At 33.5% G+C, this 23,915-nt stretch overlaps 1 protein-coding gene across 1 annotated transcript; it reads left to right on the top strand.

Annotated features, from left to right (window-relative positions):
* Positions 1-130: 130 nt before the first annotated feature.
* On the top strand, positions 131-22,424 carry LOC137243158 (lysosomal-associated transmembrane protein 4A). The gene is made up of 5 exons (XM_067770506.1): positions 131-289; positions 454-667; positions 16,440-16,626; positions 16,716-16,854; positions 16,936-22,424. The coding sequence occupies exons 2-5, from the start codon at positions 554-556 to the stop codon at positions 17,738-17,740; spliced, it is 1,245 nt and encodes a 414-aa protein (XP_067626607.1). The 5' UTR covers positions 131-289; positions 454-553; the 3' UTR covers positions 17,741-22,424.
* Positions 22,425-23,915: the final 1,491 nt, after the last annotated feature.

Raw genomic sequence — 23,915 nt, 5'->3', positions numbered from 1 at the left:
TATTGTTTTCCCATAACACACAATAATTGCAAAGTTTTAAGTTTTCTCTACATTCCATTCCCCTAAAACCAAAACGCAGATTTTGACAATCTGAACAAAGTTATGTTGTTGCTGTAAAGATGAGCTAACTATATAGTTGAACCATGGATATTTTCTGTATTACGTTTTTTGACACAGAAGTGAAAATTTGTGAAATAGTCATCTTTATAGTGAAAAGTTGTTAATTGGAAAAACTTTTTACCAAATAATTAAATAGTTTTCAGCTATGCAAACTATTTTTTATATATAGGTAAATATTCTGGTGAATTTAGAACGATGCCATAAAACATTTGGAAGTGCTTTGGTGACGTGCATATATACATATGTATGCAATTTTTTACGACACCCAGCTACGCCTTCCAATGACAAATCAAAGTGACAACATTGAACTTATTTAGTCTTTTCACTTTGCAGTAAATCAACGAGTGAGCGAGCGGGTCAAGTACTGAATATTTAACTTAAACAACAGGCAGTACACATAGTACTCCAAGCCGCCTTCAAAACAGGCATTTCGATGCTAAGGATCCGCATCAAAATGGGTCCACAACAACGTAATAAGGAATGGACATGCTGCTTTGGTGTTTTACATGTTCACACCGCCACCATAATGATTGGCCTCTGGCATTTGGTGAGTTTTATATTAGTACATCCACTGGTATATAGAAACAGATATATATGTATGCTTTAGGCCGGGTCGATTTGTGGGGAGGCAAAAAAATCGCCCATTGCTCTGTGAAAATCATATCCTAGGGATCAAAATAAAAAACTTTGCGAAGGAACCATAACTCTAAAACGAATTCTGATGTCCCCCCTTTCGGTCGTAGGGGTAAATTTTGAAAAATCCCACTTTGAAATGCCTATGTTTTTGCTTTTTGGAGTTTATTTTTCTCTTTAGAAATTTAATTAGTCAGAACATATGTAAATGGAAAAATGAATTTAACTTAGTAATAGAAAAGAAAGTAAAAAAAATTATTAGAAATTAGTGTTTTTACAACCCCCTTTTAAAACCAAGGCATCACTGTGATGCATTTGCATGTCGTAAACATAATTGTGTGGGTTTTTTATTCAACCGTTTTAAATAATGAAGGTATCACTGTGACACAATTGCAAATCGTAGAATTGCTTGTGTTTTTTTTTAAGCCACCACAAAACACAGCAGGTAGAATTGAAATTGCCCCTACCCAAAGAGGGGCGACATCAGAATTCGTTTTAGAGGTATGGTTCCTTCGGCAAAGTTTCTCATTTTGATCCCTAGAATACGATTTTCACAGAGCAATGAGCGATTTTTAAATCGACCCGCCCTAGTATGCTTATTTATTTATAGTTATCTATATGTTAAATGGGGATTTACGCCTATCACTTTATCGGCGGCGGCGGCGGCGGCGGACCGTTTAAAAATTTTCAGGAGTAGCTCCTTGCGGAGGGATTGGCCCTCGTTCACTTACTCCAGAGAGGCTTCGAACCTAACCCCGGTCTTTGGAATTGGTACTGCTGCGTCTGCTGAAAAGAAATAGAGATACATAAAATAGTCACACTTTTGTCTGTATATGTCGTTCAAAGCGTAGTTTCACTAAGGGTTAACTCCTAGTAATCGCCGCGAACACAATTTCTTTAAATCATTTGTGGCTCCTTGGCGGTCACGCTCAAAGGCGACTTACGGTTGCTATTAATGGTCTATTAATAATCATGACTCTCGTGGCACAGGGCGCCTCCAGTTTTTTGGGCTGTTTTTAAGAGCTACAATTACCGATGTGGGAACAGTAGCAATCCCGACCACCAGTCGCTACCCCGCCTCCTGACCATCACACCATATGCCACCACAGAAGCTATAGGACTGCGACTTCGAACCCATTCCTTCGTCGACCTCACTTTCCTAGAAGCTCTAGGCGTAGCTCCGAAGACTTTCCAACGGATGCTTTTATCGATATATGCTTCCGAGATACACCAGAGAAGCACCTGGAAACGTTAGGGAGCGACTATCGGCCAAGGATGCCACCCTCGTCTAAGTGGATGTCATTGCGGAATGGGTGAAAATCGTATAATCCTCGGCGCATCTACATAATTAAAATTTTACAAGGACCATGGATACAATTTTTAAAATGTAGACCAAAGTTTGCAGACGTTTGTGTTCACAACATTGATTTTAATAGTCTTCGTTAAATCCAAACGATATTTTAGAGTGAAAGTCGGCCGATTTTAAGTTGAAAGATGTTAACTGTTGTTTTCCGGCCTTATATATAAGAGCTCATTATGGACGACAGCGTAGCTTCAGACTAATTTGACTGTCCACTACGTTAGGGTAGTAGAACACACGGTCCTTAGTTCGACTGTCTTGGGAAAGCTTTTACTTCACCACTTTGAGTGTTCTTGGGAAGGACAAAGCCTCACCTGGTAAATATAGGTGCCTACTTATTCACATTTGTAAAAGGAGCCGTAACGTGTAGGTGATATTTAAACTTGGTGGATAGGCTATAATCAATGTGGTTCAATCCAAGGGACTAGTTTTGGATAGGGCCGCCAACTTTAGGAAATGTCAAACCGGGAGACTTGGGTGTTGAAGGATGAAATATGAAAATCCAAATTAACAGTTCAGACGCTATTGTATAGTTTCGAAAATAAACGACAGATGTTTGAATGTAAGCCCAAGTGATTTTTCAAACCCTTCTCATACGTACATATATCCTCAACTTAAGTATGAAGTAAGAATCATTTCAAAGGGGTGTTTATGTCCCTAAAACCTATTAGAGGATTTTGCGTCACTGATTTCGCTTATTCTTTCAGCCAATCGCAGTATAAATTTTTTTTGAAATCGGTACTTTTTGGGTATTTTGCTTTTTTTAACAACTTGAGGACAATTTGAAAACTGTTCGCGGTAGGTCATTTTAATTGAATTCATTGTTCATTATACATTTTTTGAAAAAAAAAAAAAAAATGCAAAATGAGCATATAAATTTATTATATAACTTTTCTTTTAGTGGTTTGTTTTAATAACTTGGCGAATTGGGTGATGCAAAGTCCGTGTTAAGCTAGCATTGAAAGTGCCTGTTTTTTAAAATAGCTTTTGAACGGTTAGAAAGAGTTAAATTTCGCAATTAGTTTGTTATAACTGGCAGTGATCCGTTGATACCACTTTCGACCATATCCGACCAATTTTCGACTGAACAATAAATGGCCTAAACAGTCTTAAACGAGAAAATATAGTAACGCGCTGGACGCCGCCGCGACCAAAATCGGCGGCGTATATCTCTAATATTTTATTGTTTTGTATTGTATTGCAAACCTAAATGTATTGTTTTTAGCGTACAATATCCCTACCGCTGGCCGGGTGGTTATACAAAAAAAGCAATCTATTCGAAAAAAGTGTGAAAATATAGAGGGTGCAAAAAACTTAGTTAAAGGTGCACCTATATGTACATACATCCATTGATAAGTGCATTTGTAAGCGGCATTAACTTGCTGTAATGAAGTTGAGTTAATTTTATACAAACTTAAAATAGCAGTTAAAGAAGATGTTGGCTCTTTATATGACAGTGTATCGATAGTCTAAGTTGTCGGGACTGGTTGTTATTAAAGTACACAGCCAAAATGAAACTGAATGCGTCACAAATTATACCATTAAAGATGTTTTAAGTTTTTATTTTATACTAAGTATTATTAACAGTTTTAAAATATCGTTTTATAGCAAATGAAAATCATTAAATGAATATAGCACGTGTCGCGAAATTGGAAAAGGAAGTAGTAAGAAAAACCAGTAAATGCTACGGTCATGTAAAGTGCTTTATACGTGCATATTTATATATGAAAAAATGTTCATGTCATTCATAATGTCATTCATATATATCTACATATGCATATGTATATATTTCTGTTTATACATACCTGTGCTAGTACATATATCGAATTTTTAAATTTTAGACACAGTTGTCTTAATACCCATGCCATTAGTAATTAACTAATTAACATTGAAATTCCGTGTTTATTTTTATTTGTTTTTTCTTTTCTTTTTATTTGTTTTATTCTAATTTTCAAAACGGACTGTTAAACCGATAATACTTGTTTTAGGCAAGCTTAAGTCGTTTTGTATTGATGATTCCTGCGACGGCTCAGGCAAATTTTAATAACGTGCAATTCGATGGCCAAATCAGTAATTATTACCATCTCTCGCTAGGAGTTTTCTGTTTTGCTTCACTGCTCACTCTAAACATATTCTGTAGAACAGTTAATCTAGGTGAAACCAGTCGAGTTTTCGATGGGGCATATACACTTATGGGGCTTACACAACTGTCGCAATTTCTTACACGTCCGGAGAGTTTTTTTTGCGGTATTTCAATTATTCAGGGCTGTCATGGAATTCAAGTCGGTTTTGCATATTGTCGGAATTACAAAACAATATTGATTTACATTGGTGTCATAAAACCGTATTGGTTTTGCTCTTTTTTAATGTAAATAAAAGCGATGTTCGAATTAGCTGTTTTGCAGTATTATCGGTGCACCGGCAATTTTGATGTTAATTTTTTTGGCAAAATTTTATAAAATAATTGTTTTGTGCATCTAAACAGAAATAAACAAATTTATTGAGATCAAAATGGCATCAGCAGTTGTAGCATGTATGTTTTGGATGAAGAAAGTTGGAGAAGGTCAAAAGGAAAATTTTGAGAGATCGCAACAATCCATTTGAGTTGCCAGAGGCAGCGTAATTTAAAAAAAATTCTTAATGTGGGTTTCTAAATATTTATAGTGTATTTGCAGTTTCATTGCCTACTATCGCATAAACAAAGAGGCTTTCCGAGTGGTATTGGACACCATTGAAGGACGCTTAACTCGCTCGATAGCCGATATGCCAGTGCTGCAACTAGCAGCTACGTTACGATTTTTAGCTTAAGGATCCTATCAAAGATTAATTGGCAAGGATTCTAGCATAAGTGTAGGTAGGAGCACGGTGTCAACGATTTAAGATGGTGCTTCGTGAGGTTCTTCGCAATATCTGGATGTTTCTCCATAAATTCAATCCAAATACTGTTTTGCATTGAATTTTTATGCTTTCCCTTATCAAGAATGAAAATATATGTAAATTTACATTTATTTTTATAAAATAAACCTTCATTTACTTACATTTCTAGAAAATATTGAACTGCAAGAGAAAAAAACTATGAACAAATGAAATCCAACGGCATTTAACTGATTGGTTTGTTTCCGATAGCAACATCGATATTATCGGATTCTGTGACACCTAAAACCGACACTAATTCCAATTCGAACATTAAACCGATTGTCTAAGCTTTGGTGATTCGGAGGGCGAATAGTTTTTTTGTTATTATATTATTTGTTATTTTTGTGTACTGTATGTTATGTTATTATTGTTAGAGAGGGAGGTCGCTATGCACCTATTACACCTTGTATTTATTCATTGGGGGCGGGCACTGAGAGCTCCAAGGTATTGGCTGCGGGTTGAGCCACCTTGTTTTGCTTTGAAAAACCCCGCTTTGGGATAAAAAACTTAAACTATGTCTTTAGAATATTTCACTAACCAGTTGAGAATTACAAGCACACTCAATGGCTAATGAAACAAACGAACGAAAAATGTTCATAGTTTAAGTCACTTAAACATACTCGCCAGCCTAGACGGCTTAGTCGTCTAGTGAAATTTCCATACGAGCCAGTTATCCGGCTCGAAGGACCATGTCTAAGCTTTGGTGATTCGGCGGGCGAATAGTTTTTTTGTTATTATATTTTTTGTTATTTTTGTGTACTGTATGTTATGTTATCATTTTTATAGAGGGAGGTCGCTATGCACCTGTTACACCTTGTATTTATTGATTGGGGGCGGGCACTGAGAGCTCCAAGGTATTGGCTGCGGGTTGAGCCACCTTGTTTTGCTTTGAAAAACCTCGCTTTGGGATAAAAAACTTAAACTATGTCTTTAGAATATTTCACTAACCAGTTGAGAATTACAAGCACACTAAATGGCTAATGAAACAAACGAACGAAAAATGTTCATAGTTTAAGTCACTTAAACACCGATAACATTGGGTTTCATGACAACAAAGTAATTTTTTTGTCGTTTTTAAATCCGATTTCGACAACAATTGGATTCCATGACAGCCCTAATTATTCGTGTTGGACTTCGATTGATTTCAGGGTTTTAAAAAAGGATTTTAAATCGAAATGATTACACGGATTTAGAAACACAAAAAAAATTAAAATACACTAAAAATAAAAAAATAAAACAGAAAAAAAAGTAAAAAAAAATAAAAAAAATTGTTAAAAATTATCTGCTTAACAATTCTTTGTCTCAGGCGTATTCTGTTTTTTTTTTTTTAAACCCACATAACTGGAAAAGTTATGTCATGTGAATACGCCATTTATATTCAAATAAAAAATCAAAAGATTTGCAAACTGAAAAAACTTAAAACTACCATTAAATACAAATAAAAATAAAACAAGTAAAAATTAAAAAATAGGTAAATTTTTAAAAATTGGAAAAAAGTTTAATCTTTCCAGTGTCTACGCACAGTATGTAATCAGATTAAAGATTTGGGCGTTTACAATTGCTTAAAATATAATTTCTAACCAGATCTCGATAGCCAGACTGACGGTAATACCGCAATAAATTTGATCCAACGGACTAAGAATTTTCTCGCGGTTGAAATGCCTGTTGTTAGAGGCGACTAAAATCGTCAGACATGAGGGTTGAAGGGGTAAAAAATCGTTTCCGCGGCAGTCGGGTTAGTTTAAAGTATGTATAAAAACTTAAGCATGACTCAAACGGTAATACGTAAGTAACAAAGCGTTGTAGTTTTTCAATCTGAGCTCAAAATTAAAAAAATTTAATTTCTCAAAAGCAAAGGTCGAAAATTAAACAAGAACTGAATCATAACTTTAATGATAACCTAGATAACCTTTTTGTATGAATATAAAAATAATAACAGCTGAGCGGAAAGCGGCTTAAAATCTTTAAAGCTTTTGTATGTACGTTCATTTTTCTTGTTAATTTTGCATTTTGGTTTGCATTGTTTTGTTCTTGCCCTATTTTCGCTTTTTCAAAACATCTGGATTTAAATTTGCGCTTGACTTTGTACACATTTCGTTACTACAAACGTAGATATCTACATAAGATAGTATAATCAAACACTTAAGCATGCAGATATTATGGATGTTTTATACACTACAACAACTTGGTGAATCTCTCCCATTGTACGTCTGTGCGACTACTTATGTGTGTTTTTATACCAAGCTGTACTTGTACACAGGGTATTATAACTTTGATCGGATAACGGTTGGTTGTACAGGTATAAAGGAATCGAGATAGATATAGACTTCCATGTATCAAAATCATCAGTATCGAAAAAAAAATTTGATTGAGCCATATCCGCCCGTCCGTCCGTCTGTCCGTTAACACGATAACTTAAGTAAATATTGAGATTCTTCACCGAATTTGGTACACGAGCTTATCTGAACCAGAATAGATTGGTATTGAAAATAGGCGAAATCGGATGATAACCACGCCCACTTTTTATATATGTACATATATAACATTTTGGAAACACCCAAAAAACCTGAATATGAAAAGGAATTTTCAATGGGACTCTTCATTTAATCTTCCACCTTATACTAATCGATTAAAACTTATCAATCTTCCAACTCTTACTAGTCGTAGAGAAATGTTTGGCGTAATATTTATGACAAAACTACTGAATGGATCGATTTGAAGCCCATTTCTTCTGAACGAAGTGAACTTTAGTGTTCCCTGTCGAACTACTAGACACTACAAACCTCTTCTTTGTGCCAAGATTATAACTCTCAATCAAACACATTTGATATGCCGGACTCTCTTTTTTCTATAAAAAACACTGTCCTTACCTCCTCTCGTAATCGTTAATGCTGTATATTTTTGTTTCTATGTTCTATTAATTTAAGTTTTATCCTCAGCTGATGATATTTCTTCTGTAGCTGAGCAGTTTTAGATCTCGACGCTTGACAAACCACTGCCCATCAATGACTCGGCCCAAAAAAAAAAAATTTATAAGTATGTAATAAAATTAATAAATAAAAAAAATAATGAACAGGATTAGCCTGGTGTCATTGGGCCACTTGAGGGCAGTGCGATGATGCCACAACGTCCAATTATTATTATTAGTAAATAATACACCTAGAATGTTGAAATTTGACGTGTGGACTGATATTGAGACTCTTGATAAATATTAAAAAAAAAAATGTTTAAATGCGCGTGGCACCGACCACTTGTGATAAAATCAATTTTACAAATATTATTAATCGTAAATTCAAAATCGTTAAACCTATCGTAACAAAATTCTGCAGAGAGGTTGGCTTTACTATAAGGAATGCTTTGAAGAAAAATTAACGAAATCAGTTAAGGACCACGCCCACTTTTATATAAAAGATTTTTAAAAAGGTCGTGGACGAATAAAATAAGCTATATCTTTGCAAAAAAGAGCTGTATATCAATGGTATTTGATTCCCAAGTGGATTTATAACAATAAACAGGAAAAACTTCAAATTTAAAAAAATGGGCGTGGCACCGCCCCTTTTATGACTAAGCAATTTTCTATGTTTCGGGGGCCATAACTCGAAGAAAAATTAACGGATCGTAATAAAATTGGGTACACATATTTTCCTTATAGCAGGAAATATTTCTAGTAAAATGGATAAGATTGGTTAATTACCACGCCCACTTTTATATAAATGACTTTAAAAAGGGTCGTAGGCAAAATAATAAGTTAAATCCTAGCGAAAAATAGTTCTATACCAATCGTATTTTGTGCCATTAGAAATTGTGCCTAAAGAGAAAAATAAACTCTAAAAAGAAAAAACATAGGCATTTCAAAGTGGGATTTTTCAAAATTTGCCCCTACAACCCAAAGGGGGGGGGGGGGGGGACATCAGAATTCGTTTTAGAGGTATGGTTCCTTCGGCAAAGTTTCTTATTTTGATCCCTAGAATATGATTTTCATAGAGCAATGGGCGATTTTTTTGCCTCCCCACAAATCGACCCGGCCTAGTATGTAATGTTCGGTTTCACCCGAACTTAGACTTCCTTACTTGTTTTTAAAAAATTCCACGTTGTTACTGGGATTTGAAAAAATAAAAAGCGGCTTTGTTTCTCAATTATTGTATGTAAATGCCTGCTATGTATTATATTTAACGATTAAACAACTGACTTTGTTCGCTTTTGTTATTCGTATAGCTTGTGTTGGTGCTGTTGATGCTATTGCCGTTGGGACGCCTTGTGTGTAGAGATTGTGTGGTACGGGTGAGAGTAATATGATAGGCGCTGTTTAGATTATCGTGTTATTTTTTTGAACGGTTGTCGTATGAGTTTACATTGATATTTTCATTGCTGTTGTTGCAATTTGTAGCGATTTAAAAGGTTTGTACATTGAAATGACATGTATAAAAATATAATTGTCTGCAATAAAGCGAATATCGCGGCTTTATCCGTAGTTGGCTTAACCCAATTCGAATAGGTTTGCAAAGAATATTCAGTTAGCGGAAAAATGTTTTCATGATAGGTACCTATACACTTTTGATAAAATGGTACATGGTCTTACTCAATATAACCTAGAGTATTGTTGCCTTCATAATAATTTTACCTATACAATTACAAATGCAATTGCTTGTTATACTATACATACGAGTAAATATTTAAAATATTGTTCTTATATTAAACTCTATAGTTAATTTCGTTTTCACTGTTAATTTCATGAATGGCATGTTTTGGCTATTTGAATCCTTTCCTCAAGTTATCAAAATTTGTCGAGTTTTGTTGTTGTTGTTGTATTAACGACAAATACACTCTCCATAGGTTTTGGAGAGTGTTATCGATGTTGATGGTCCTTTGCCGGATATAGATCCGGTACGTTTCGGTAACAAAGCACCATTGAGGTACTAGCCCGACCATCTCGGAACTATTTAAATGACTGCCAGCTTGGGGTCTGTTAATGAAACAGGATTCGCCGCGGGTAGGTGAGACTGACAATTCGGCTGGAGAAGCTATATATTGCGCTGGCAAACCCTTGAAAGGGTTGCGCTAGACATCCCCTTGAATCCCAAATTTGTCGAGTCAAGAGTTGAATCGTACCTTTTTACAAACCTTTTCAAATTCGATTGTTGCTGTTGCGAATGCATGCCAATTTAATTTTTTGTCAGGCAGCTGCTATTATTAGAAACCTTGCTGTAGGTTTGTGTGCATGTATGTTTTGTTTCATCCATCACACTGAATTACTCATGGATTTTCCAGTTTTCTCGATATACAGTATAATTTAATTTCGTATACAGGTTTGAGTTTTTATGAATTGTGGGCTCGAAAAACGTAAACATAGTATTGTGCACAACCGAACTGTTTGCAGATTTGCATGAAAGAAGTTTGCAATGGTAAAAAATCTGATGGAACAGTATACAAGCTAGGCCTCATCAAGGTTAAGACTGTGGACGGAACTCTGCGCGGCGTTAAGTTATTGCGTTTGTATGAGGGTGGCGTCATTGGCGGCATACACTTTTTCGCTGCACCGGGGCGCCACCACGCTAATGTTCCTTTAGCACTAAAAACTCATGGCGCTTGTTCCATGGAATCAGCTGCCTTAATCAGCGTCACACAAAAAAAAAAAAACAAAAACGATGAAAAGATGGGGTATGTAACTCCTGACCATGATTCAATCACAAGAGGTTTGCTCGGCTGAGCAAATTTTTTGACAATTGCAGCTATTTTGCTCCCAAATCGAGTTGACATCCGTTAACTGTGTTGTTTCTTTGCGATTTTTCAAAAAATATTAGTAGTAGAAATAGGAAGCAATCAGTTTACAAATACCCGATAAGTACTAAGCTGCATAATTCCTTAGAAAACTTTTTTAGTGTGGAAGATAGGTAATTTTATGAAAATTGAGGACACCGAGAAATCGTGCACTTTCGTCAACCTATGAATATACGAAACCTAAACCAATTTAAAATTCATCCTTCAACGCCAAAAACTCGACTAGTAAATCGATTCACGTAAAAATGTAATGGAGATGCCATAACGAAATGTACTCACTGAGCGAGTTAACTTATTCATTCCGTATGTTCGGAACATTCGTCTGCATTTAAGAATTGGTTGAGTCGTTTTATATTTGGAATATAATGTATATACTTATTTGCAATATTCGGACCTCGTGAGGTAGTATTAAACGAGTGCGTCCCGAATATTCTAAATTAACGGTTAATCCGGAACACTTCCACGAATACTTAAACGGAAAAGAGTTTTCCGAAATTTCAGAATAAAAAGGTAAATACTCCCTGTGTAGCAGGACTGCACTAAAGCTTAAACTCTTCTGCCAAAGTCAAGGCCGGAATATATATATATATATATTCTTTTTGTCACTTCATTACGGCTGCTGAGTAGAGTATCACCCCATGTCGGCTGCCAGTTCGAAATCGCCCTATCTTAAAATACTTTTAAAAAATTTCCAATTTCAGTATTTGTCACAAAAAGGCTACATATATCAGAATTAGTTTGAAGAACGCCTTATCTCAGAATGATTTTCCTTAACTCCCTCTTATGTAAAAATGCATTGAAATTATGCTCAGATAGGGAGTTTTTGAATCAAATTTTGAGATAATGTATATTTGAATAAACGTACGGCATCATTCAAACAAATTCTCAAAGAATGACCAAACCAACAAAACTCTATATCTATCAATTCACGAAATATTTAGTAGAAAATTAAGATTTCCCCCAAAACCTGTTGGCATTTACACATTTATTATCACTACTAATATATTACTAAAGGTACTTTTCTACTAAAATTTTCGCTGAGGGGGATTGAATTATTCCCCTTTTTCCTTACTTCGTAAAAGCAACCCGTCCAGATTTTTAAACTTGGGAGTGTCAATCATTGAAGAACAAACCTTTAGTAATTGAATCATGGAACAAACCTGTAGTAATTGAATCATGACTCCTGACTATTTCAATACAATTTAACAATTGCTTTTTAAGTAGCTACTGATATTCATATCATATTTTTTTTGATTTGTTTTTTTTCTCTTCCTTTCTTTTCTCTACATACTCGTTTTTCTGGTGCTCACGTTTCTTTTATCGTTTGTTTAAATGTCCAAACACGTACGTTGTTCAAACGAGCTCAGAACAGACAAAACCATATGCAAGTTGCATAAAATAACTAAGTGTTCATAGTGTGGTGCTAAAAAAGAATATGTAATTGAAATTTGAAGAGACTGTGAGGCTGGTTGTTTTAATTATTTGTGTAATTATATGAACTTTAGAAACGCCCCATGCAGCCTTGCCTCTCAACTCTATTTAGCACTTTTTTCAAATGTTATGATCTTGTTAATGTCGCTCCTAGGAAACTGGATGAACGGGACTTGCTCTCCCTGCCTGCCTGTTCATGATGCCCATGCAACTGCTGAGCGTACTATGATGGGTCTGATTATCATGGTGTTGCAGGAGCTCGGCCGCTACAAGGAGTGGCGATATGGCCCCACCTTATGAACAAGATTTTGTGGTATTAATTTATACCGTGCCATTACCAATCGAGGTTTCACATATCCTCGTAAGAGGTAAATCGTCTATTCACATTGTTGTTGTTGTTGTTGTTGTAGCGATAAGGTTGTTCCCCGAAGGCTTTGGGCAGTGTTATAGATGTGATGGTCCTTTGCCGGATAATTCAGATCCGGTACGCTCCGGTACGCTCCTGTACCATACCATCATTCAGGTGCTAGCCCGACCATCTCAGGAACGATTTATGTTGCCACATTAAACCTTCAGGCCATTCCCTCCCTCCCTACACCCAAGTTCCATGAGGAGCTTGGGGTCGCCAGAGCCTCGTCTGTTAGTGACACAGGATTCGCCGCGGATAGGTGAGGTTGACAATTGGGTTTCGAGAAGCTATATATTGCGCTGGCAACCTGAGGTTGCGCTATACAGCCCCTTGAATCTGCTATTTTAGTCGCCTCTTACGACACTCATTCCTACCGCGGGTACATTCTGATCCCCTAACCCGCTGGGGTGTCTATCCACATTCTTTGAACTTCCTTGGCTTCAGCTGGTACAATGCGGTGTCCGTCGATTTGCCTGACGTATAGGCTTGACATCTACAACAACAAAGATAACGTGTAGGCGTGTTGACCGTGATGCAGTAGTATTCATTGGAGGGTGTGTGAATTGAGACTTCAAAAATGTCGAGGTTTCACGATCTTCACAAAAATTGATCTGCCCTTCGAGTTGAATTGGATATCCCCGTGTCCACGCTTTCAACCTGTATCAAATATGTAAATATCTAAGTTAATGTGGCTAACTGCATACCACGTATGTAAGTAGCTTCGGTCAATAATTTCTACCGACTGACGAGGCGCTTATTATTTACAATAAACGCGTCACGTATTTCTACACTAATTACACATATACATAAATCAGGTAAATCAGGTAAATCAGGTTTATATTTTCATGGATTTGATAATAAAAATTTAATAAAATCTTATTAAGCATGAACGCTTATAATTTGATCAATCACTCAAAAATAAATCTTGGCTTTCAATATTCTTGTTTGTTTGCTTATTTTGCTTGTGTGCAAATACTCGTGCGTTCAATTGTTGGGTGCTAATGGTTTTGTCAAATAAATAAATAAAACCTTTGATTGCCTTCGTTTTGCATATTAGGTACATATGTACATGTATATACGTCCCAATATATGTATGTATGTATACATTAGGGTGGGTCGATCCTTTGGGTCGAACTTTTGGGTAGGGGCAATTTCAATTCTACCTGCTGTGTCTTGTGGTGGCTTAAAAAAAAACAACACAAGCAATTTTACGATCTGCAATTGTGTCACAGTGATACCTTCATTTTTTAAAACGGTTGAATAAAAAGCCCACACAACTATGTTTACGACATGCAAATGCATCACAGTGATGCCTTGGTTTTAAAAGGGGGTTGTAAAAACGCTAATTTCTAATAATTTTGTTTTTATTTCTTTTCTATTACTAAGTTAAATTCATTTTTTTATTTACATATGTTCTGACTAAATAAATTTAAATAAAATTAAATTTAAATAAACTCCAAAAAGAAAAAACATAGGCATTTCAAAGTGGGATTTTTCAAAATTTGCCCCTACACGACCCAAAGGGGAGGACATCAGAATTCGTTTTAGAGGTATGGTTCCTTCTGCAAAGTTTCTTATTTTGATCCCTAGAATATGATTTTCACGGAGCAATGGGTGATTTTTTTGCCTCCTCACAAATCGACCCGGCCTAGTATATATGTTTTTTATTTACACGAAAATTAATAGGGGATAACGTTTTTAATGTCAAGTGAAAATTTTAGAAAATAATATTTAATTTTTAACAGGGCTGTTAAAAGTGGAGAGTTTTCGACACTTCTCGAAATTAGAGAGTTGTTCAGATTTTTCTTGAGGTTTTAAGAAGTGGTCATATGTATTTCAAAATCACCGAATATTTACTAGAGCTTGCCTCTTGAACTATAAACACTTACTCAGAAAATCTTCGAAATCAAAGACTAATATGAAACTATTTATGCAAGCTTATGCAAGACCTTAAGGACGCAATATTCTCAGTTTCGAAGCAGTATACAATGTGTAAAAATGTCCTACTTTATGCAATTTTAGTTTATCCAGTGAAGCTGGGCGAACATTAGACATTTGGCAAGCAGTTTCAAATTGTAGCAATGGCTGAACTTAACGATCTGTAAGGGCCTCACATTGACTGAATTTGTTTATAATGTGGGACAGTAATTCATCAAAAAAAAAAAAAAAACAGTAGAGTTGCTGAAGCAATAAATTAAAATTTTTGTTTTGTGTACGTATTTTTTTTCTTCCCTTCTTCACGAACAACAACGAATTTTGTGTTCTTCTCAAACTCTCCCAAATTGGAGACCTTCCATATCATTTCGCATATTGTGTTTAATAAGGCGTAAAGTATTTTATGAGATATATTTTGTTACTTTGTGCACATAAAATATGCTAAATTAGCGTTTCTAGTGTTTTTCAAAAAAAAAAAAAAAAGTTGCAATGAGTATGCGAAGTCCTTTCAGTCTATTCAAGCAAATAGGACGTACATAACTTAAAAGGTTTGTTCATAAGGCAATATCTTAGACATTCTGCGAAAAAAGTCGCGTCTCAGCGAAATCATTAATCAAGTCGTAGCTCAGGAGAAGTAGTAGATGAGAAAATAAAGTTTTTGACAGAACCGATATGAAGAAATTAATTTAACTTGATTCCTTTTTGGATTTCGTGAGCGACTTAAAACTCGAAACTATTCAATGGAAGACATACGTCTATATTCTAGTTTACCAATTAAAGCAGGGACGGAAAATAATTATTATTTCTTTTTTTCGGAATAGAAAATGTCCTGGTCAAAAAATTGTCCTAGGTGAAAATGTCCGATAGAACTAGTTAAACTCTGACTTTTAAAAATAAAAGTCTTGATTTAACTTTTATTTAAGGCCAAAATAAAAGTCCGGCTTGATGGCAAAGAAACGGCTTATCCGAATTAAAAAAAATTGTTTGTTTCGAATAAGCCGTTTCTTTGTTATTAAGCGGGACTTTTATTTTGGCCTTAAAAAATAAAAGTCCGGATTTAACTTTTATTTCCGGACTTTTATATTTAAAAGTCCGAGTTTAACTAGTTCTATCGGACTCAAAAAATAAAAATCCGAAAATAATTTTTATCCTGATCCAAATATATTAAAAGTCCAAAATTAATAGTTTTGCAAGGAATTATATTATAAAAGGAATAACAGCGGCTCCTGAATTAAAGTCCTTTGTGAATTGTTAAGTTAAATTCACATTTCTCCTGCCCAACAACTGATTTTTTTTTCGAAGTGTGTAATTGGGCCAAATTTGCAGCTCTCTATGCAACAGAAAAAATTGATTTTTTCATTTACAACATTTTTCAGCGACCTCCTTAGATACGACGTTATAAAGGTTTTCGCTGAGGTACAAACTTTTTAACAGAACGTCTGAGATACACAAGTCTTTACTTTCATGTTTCTTATGATTTAAAGTAGGTAGAATTTTTTTACAAGGTGGAAAGCTTGTCCAATTAAAATTTTTCATTGTTACTCTTAACTAAACCATGGACTATGCTTTATTTTGAAACTCTCCAAAATTGGAGACTTTCGATATCATTTTATTAAATGTGTCGCTGCACCTCTTTTGACATGGTATAACTTGAAATGAGCCGTTAAAAAGCTTTAAAGATGTAGAGTTTTTCAAAATTTTAGTGGAAAAGGATGAAAAAGTTTAAGCGCTTGAAGCAATGGAAATTTAATCTGTATTATACACTTAAATTACTATAAGTTTATTTTATCATAATTTCTTTGACATTTAAGTAATGATTCTTATTTAATTCCATCACATTTCCTTATCTCTTTTCAGTTTCTAAATATATTAGCACTCAGTCTACTCGCTGTAATATGGCGCAATCCGCACATGATGGAAGAGCTCGAAAGTGGCTACGATTACACCGTAGACTTGAATGCACCCGCTTTGCCCACACCGCTCAGCAAGGTCGATCCACCTTACCCATATCGTGATCATACGCTCAGTTATCGTAAACAATATCGTAAGCATTATTTAATACATACTACCTACTATGTATATATGTAATATTGATAGATGCTCAGCGGCTCAATTGTTTCTTTTTTTCCACAGATAACTTTGATATGGGCGGTTTAGTTTGCACTTGCATGATAGCAATTACATTAATGATGATTTATGGCACATTAAAGGGAAAACCCTCACATTTATTGCCATTTTTCTGCCTACAGCTATTTGATTTTGCTATTACTACGTAGGTTTTGTTATGAATATTTAAATTATTCAGTGTACATATTCAACTGGAATGTATTTATTTCGGTTTATTTTTTTATAGTCTCACTGCTGCTGGCTACATTTGTTATCTACAGGCTATACATCGCCTAATTGCCGAATCGCATCGTCTACCTTGGCGTGAGAAATTACTCGAAATGTCACAAGAGGAATTAATGATTATCGTTTTGGTTGTTTTTATATGCATTGTATTTTTGAAAGCCTACACAATTGGCATTGTTTGGCGTTGTTATAAATATCTCACATTACGCCAGCAGAACTTACGCTCTCTACTACCATGTGTATTACCTGAATTGGGTGGTGGCGGCTTGTTGGGTCAGGAACGCGCCTACACAACCCTCTTGCCAAATTATGATGAAGCTATTGCACAATATATGAAACAAGCACCACCACCATCCTATCAAGTCGCTATGTCCAATTATCAGCGTGTCAATGCAGAAGTGGATAATGCTAATAACAGTAATGTGATACTTCCAGGTGCTGCAGTTGTAAGCGTTGATGATGCAATGGATAATAATAATGATGTACCAAATAATAATAATACAATGCATGTCAACGCAAATACTCCGCCAATGAGACGTAATGAATTGAATGTTGAAAGTGGTCAGGGTGGTGCAGAACCTGCTACAACTATTGAAATACAAAGTGCTGGCGTAACTGTGTCTAGTGGTACGTCGGATGCTGCTAATACTCCAGCTGCTGAGGTAGACGTTGTTGAGCGCGCAAATGGCGAGTTGACGTCACCACCGCCTAACATCAATGCAAACGGTAGGATTTCGGTTGCTAACGGCGCAGACCAACAAACGCATCAGCATAAGGCAGATAATAGGAATGAGAGTCATGCCTAAGCTGGTGAGAGTTAGGCTTAAGCTGGTGAATAGTTGAGCTATCAAAAGCGTTGTGCCTGAGTTGAGTTGATGAGGTTTTGGAGTGTATTTTTGATTTCTATAGCCGCGTTTTTTTTATTTGAAAAATTTGTGTAGAGAGTCAAATTTATTAAAAGTATTTGTTAGCAATTGCCGAATATTCGGATTGTGGGAGAGTTTCAGTTTAATAGAGAGTTCTGTATTTCATCTTTTGAAAGTTATTCTGTTGCGAAAATCGCTCTGGCAGCTTTTCACTACTTTAATATTTCTTCAGATTAAGTTTTTTGTCTAAATATAATAATATATAAGTGTATGAGAGCGTAAAACCATTTACTAAGATTATATGCTTTTTCGAAATTTATAATCCTTAAATTTAGTAGAGGTTTTAAATAATTTAAAAGAATTTTAATCTCATGTTCATCCAACATCTACACTTACATTGAGGTAGAGTTTTTGAATCATATTTAACTGCTTGTTAGACATTTTATCGAAAAAAAAATGTTTGAAGAAATTTTTGTTGGAGTTGCTAAGGCTTATAGACCAAAATTTTCCACTATACATGACGTTCCACAAATTACGAAAATATTTTCAAAAATGCATTGTCTTAAGGAAATAAAGGAAGTCATGTTTTTTGCATAAAAAGAAAGGCTAACAAAACTTCAGTTAATTTTGAACTTTTTCAATATTTTTCAAAAATGTAGCTTTCAAAAACAATTTTTTATTAAATAAATTTTGAGTAACCACAAATTGTTCGTTGTTAACGCTTTTGAGAATAAGTTTCGCTTTTCGACTTTATTAGATCAGAAAACTCGTAAACCGCCGGTAGAGCTTTAATTCTCACTGTAATTTGTTAGAGAATTTTGAAAAATTTTAAAAATTCATTCTTTGGTGTACTGTTTTTAGTCCACGCCGTTATTTGTCGGAGAATTTTCGAGCTTTTGTTGTAAATTTTTCAATATCAGTTGCATTTGGTTGGAGAATTTTTAAAATTTTTGTATTAGCATATATTTTTTTTATGGAGTAGTTATTTATTTTTTCCTAAACACAAGTCTCCATATGTATTGAATCTGTAACTCGTTTTTTCCGTATATTTATTAAGATACACATACATTTTTCATTAGTTTAAAAGTTACACTATTATTTTTTCAAGCTGATTCATTAAATTGATTTTTTAACATTTGCTTTCTAAACTTGTAATTTGTTTTATATAGAATTTGTAGATTATTGGTTGAATGCAAAGTCCACATGATTTCGGATTGCAGAATAACACAATTTTTTTTTATTAAGCTGTTACTTTTTACAGACTGCTCCCATTGTTTATTATTTGTGAATTTATTTAAAAAAAAACAAAGTCTCCACATGGTCAAATTAAGCCAAAAAACATGTTTTACAACTTTAAGCAATTAAAATTTCGAAATTATTAAGAACAGCTGTAAATAATAAATCAATTTTAAGGTATAAATAAATATACACTGCATACTATTAAATGGATTTTAATTAACAAATAAATAAAAAGTGTTTTCAATAAAAATCTGACAGAAAATTTGTTTAAAATTTGTCAAAAAACAAAACATACATATGAACTGCAACAAAATGCAAAAAAAACAAAAAAAAAAAAAATTAAAAAAAAAACAAGAACAAAACGAAATCAATAGTATTAGCGAAAACTAACAAAGTTTTTGCTCTTAATGTATTCTAATATCATTATATACTGTACGGAACATGAAACCTAAACAAAAATTTTAATGAATGCTAAAATGTGATGTCAGTGGCAGCAAGACAAAAGTTAATTTAATGAATTTACAGATGATATTTTCCGAAGAATGGATGTGGCAATAATAAACAAAATTTGTATAACGAAAGAGATAACTAAACCCTAAATTATATACAGAAAACAAAAGGCTAATACAAAAATACTTGAAGCTAACAACTTGACTCTATACAACAGACATATTACGTATATATGGGGTATTCCATCCCATTTCGACCAATTTTGAACCCGACCCCTTTAGAATTGGCTGAAAGTGTTTCTTCTTTTTCTAGCTTACGAAAGACGTTTTTCAGAAGTTTTTCAAATTTTTTCATCCAACTCAAAAAAAGTAATGAATTTAAAAAAAACACCGTTTTTGTTTTCAAAATGCTATAACTTTTTCAAAAATTGACCGTTTGTGATCATTTTTTTTTAAAATATGTTTTTAAATGTACTTTTCGGAAAAAATTCCAAAAAATTTTTAAAGTTTTTTTTTTGTAATTTTTAAGTTTTTCGAGATTTTTCGAATTTCGCCTTTTTTTTTTTCTCATAAAAAAATTCAATCAATTCTGCAATCATCCCCACTAATCCCGTAGTGGGCCAAGAATTTTTTTTTTTTTTTTATTTAACTGTAAGTACATTTAAAAACATATTTAAAAAAAAAAAATTATCCCAAACGGTCAATTTTTGAAAAAGTTATAGCATTTTGAAAAAAACACCGTTTTCCAACTCAAAATAAGTTTTAAATATTTTGAAAAAACGGTGTTTTTTCAAAATGCTATAACTTTTTCAAAAATTGACCGTTTGGGATCATTTTTTTTTTTTAAATATGTTCTTAAATGTACTTTTCGGAAAAAATACAAAAAAATTTAAAGTTTTTTTCCAATTAAATAAAAAAAAAAAAAAAAAATTCTCGGCCCACTCCGGGATTAGTCGGGATGATTGCAGAATTGATTGAAGTTTTTTATGAGAAAAAAAAGAAAAAAGGGCGAAATTCGAAAAATCTCGAAAAACTGAAAAATTACAAAAAAAATTTTAAAAATTTTTTTTGAATTTTTTCCGAAAAGTACATTTAAAAACATATGTAAAAAAAAAGATCCCAAACGGTCAATTTTTGAAAAAGTTATAGCATTTTGAAAACAAAAACGGTGTTTTTTTAAAAATTCATTACTTTTTTTGAGTTGGATGAAAAAATTTGAAAAACTTCTGAAAAAGGTTTTTCGTAAGCTAGAAAAAGAAGAAAAACTTTCAGCCAATTCTAAAGGGGTCGGGTTCAAAATTGGTCGAAATGGGATGGAATACCCCATATATACATACTTAAATGACAAAAAATCTTGCTACATATACAACACGTACATAACTACTTGCACATTCAACTAAATGTGTTAATTATATTACGCAAAAATATCTGCGTTTTTTTTATGTAAACAAAATAAAAATATCCAAATTATACACTTCTACAAAAAACGAAAAACTAAACAATTGGCGCATCAAAGTTATGTCATAAAGGTTTGCAAAATTTATAAAGTTAAAAAATGTGTAATGCTATTTAATTTGTATCCAAGTAAACATATTTTAACTTCAAGTTTTACAACCTCTATAACGAGCCTTCATATGCCAGCAATAGGAATAAAGTTGCGAAAGAAATTGCAAATATTTACAAAAAAAAAAATAATAATAATTTATTACATATTTTGCATTGCGCTTATCGCACAATATCTATTTTAAAATAATATCATACATATTTCATATATTTAAGACACTTTTAACACAAATTTTTTAACAAACACACCGCCACTCAAATGTAGTTTTATTAGGCATTTGAATTTAATTTAATCGCCTGTACTGTTGCTATTTTGATTAACATATCGTCGCCTTATATTCAACTTCCAATAACAGCAAAAACCCAGTTCTTCAGTAGAGCAAAAAACGTTTTGGTGGCTATATTTTAAATTGCTAATAATATGACGTACCCCAATTAGATGATAAAAGATCCCATTGTGTATTCAAATCAGTTTTTTATTCTAAAGCCAGCTTAATTTAGATTAAAAGTCATATAGAGGTTTTTGCTAATCGAACGGAAATTATTTTTATAAAAAATATTGTTGATAGAGGTTATTGCAAGCAAAAAAAATATAAGTTTTTTGTATGAAGCGTTTACGTCGATCCATGCTTTGAGAATGATGCCTTGCAATAGTGGGTGAAGTGCTAGGGTTCCATATCGAAGGCCATGCTGTTGGTTACCAAGGCAAGTATTATCAAAAATGTCAACCGCGAACGAACTGACGCAATCAAAATATTTTTCGCTACTGATAATATTGATATACGTGAGTTTATGTCTATCTCGATCCATTTTACACCATTGCACCCCAACGTTATGCGATTAAAGCTATAATTTTGTATGTTTAAGCTGGCTATGAAAATGTATGCTGATAGAGGGTTTTGCTTTGAAAAAAAAAAAATTTTTTTTGCTGATACAGAATTTTTCAAATGAGAAATAATTCCATTTGAGCTTAAAGTTGGCACTAATGCCATAAAAGAAAGGTGAATTAGAGCTTATTTTACCATCTAAAACACATTTTCATTAAAATTGCTGACGGAGGGTATCGAATTCAAGCCGATGCTATCTTAATTTTTTTTTCGATTACGCATAAAAGTTATTTCCATTACATTTGCCAATTTTATTTATTATTTGTCAAATAACTTTTTAGTTGTTAGTTTTTAGTATTTTTAAAATTATATGCATATATACATACATATTTAAAATTATTTTTTGTATCATCTTATAAGATTATCGTATGTTTATAATTATAAATAAAATGTTTATTAATATGTACAATAATTCAATTGAACAGTTATTGTTACACATATTCACATATTAAAGATTGTACTAAATAAACATATAAAATCACAAAACTATTGTACTACAAAACATACTACGCAAAAACAATCTGAAGATAATTAACTAAGATGAAAAAATATATATTCGAATGTAGTAGTTTATGATACGATGAGTAGTCAAGTACTTTCACGTGTGGATAAATAAAGAGAATAAAAAATTTATAAAAATTCAAAAAATATAAAAAAAGAAAGAAACCATGAAGCATATTCATGGGCAGAATTAAGTAAGTACTAAAAGTTATTTACAGCTTTCGACATAATTACCGATTTTTATTTAATGTTTGAAATTTTTTAAAACAAAAAATTTGAGACTGTAAGTTTATTGTGTTTCAAATAGGTAACAATTGTCAAATGACCATTTGGACTTTCAAAAATATACAGCTGACAGTCGGGATATTTGATAACTTGAGGGTTTTTTGAAGTGCTCTGACGGAAATAATTTCATAAAACTTAGCATGTAACTGTTTGTGAATAATGTTTCAAAATACATAAATACCTGCATTGGCTCGTTAATATTTCACATGTGACAGCTTTGTTTGAATTGCCAAGAAAGAAATTGTTGATAAAAATCTGTTTAACAAGCCTACCAAATAAAAACGCATTACGTTTGCGTAACGCACGAACATATACGAAAATCGAGCTAGATTTTCACGCAGTAAATTAAATTTCCATAGCTCTCATATAGTTTTTATACGTTTGTGACATGTTTACAGAAAACTACCGCAATGCGTTTTTATTAGATTTGCCTGTAGCATTTTCGAATTTTATAGTATGTATTTAAAAAATGCATAGTTTACCACCGCATGCGCCGAAATGTTATTTAACCTGACCTACCCGTGCGATTCCTGTTTCTTTAGCATCCGAGGCTCTGGCGACCCCAAGTTTCTCATGAAACAAGGGGGTGGGGGCGGAATGGCCTAGAAGGTTCAATGTTGTTATATTAAATCGTTCTATATCTGGCAAAGGACCATCAACATCGATAGCATCGATCCAAAACCTAGCTATAGCAACAACATTCAAAAACGCCCTATCTGAAGTCATGACTCTAGGCATTTTAACAAATTGTTTGAGATATAGGTTAATATTCCCCTAAGCCTTTGTAATGTGAAAAAATGCAGACTGTAATCATTGCGATTTTCTTGAAAAAAACTCAATACAGATTATGAACAAAAAAAAGCATTTGAAACTTGAAACTACCTAATTGGCTCGGTAAATAATTAATTTGACTAAGTCGTTCAAGGCCGCTTTATCTTGCCGATCTGGTCCACATTAAGTGAATGAAAAGCAGCATATTGCTAAGTGTTAGTCAATCTTGACTGATCCATACATATAACCGGATGAGCTCCACTTCGGCTAAATTGACTCTTGGACTGCAGTTAACAAGCCGTTGAGTTCCTCATATTGTAGTATATTTGTTTATTCATTTATCCCATTTTTCATACAAATGGTTTATAAAACTTTTTAAATTTCCATTGATAAGAGCTTCGTAAACCAATTTTAATTTTT

The sequence above is a fragment of the Eurosta solidaginis genome, chromosome 3 (assembly GCF_040869045.1).
Source record: "Eurosta solidaginis isolate ZX-2024a chromosome 3, ASM4086904v1, whole genome shotgun sequence".
NCBI classification, from domain to species: Eukaryota; Metazoa; Arthropoda; class Insecta; order Diptera; family Tephritidae; genus Eurosta; species Eurosta solidaginis.
This window is presented reverse-complemented; position numbering and strand designations above follow the sequence as displayed.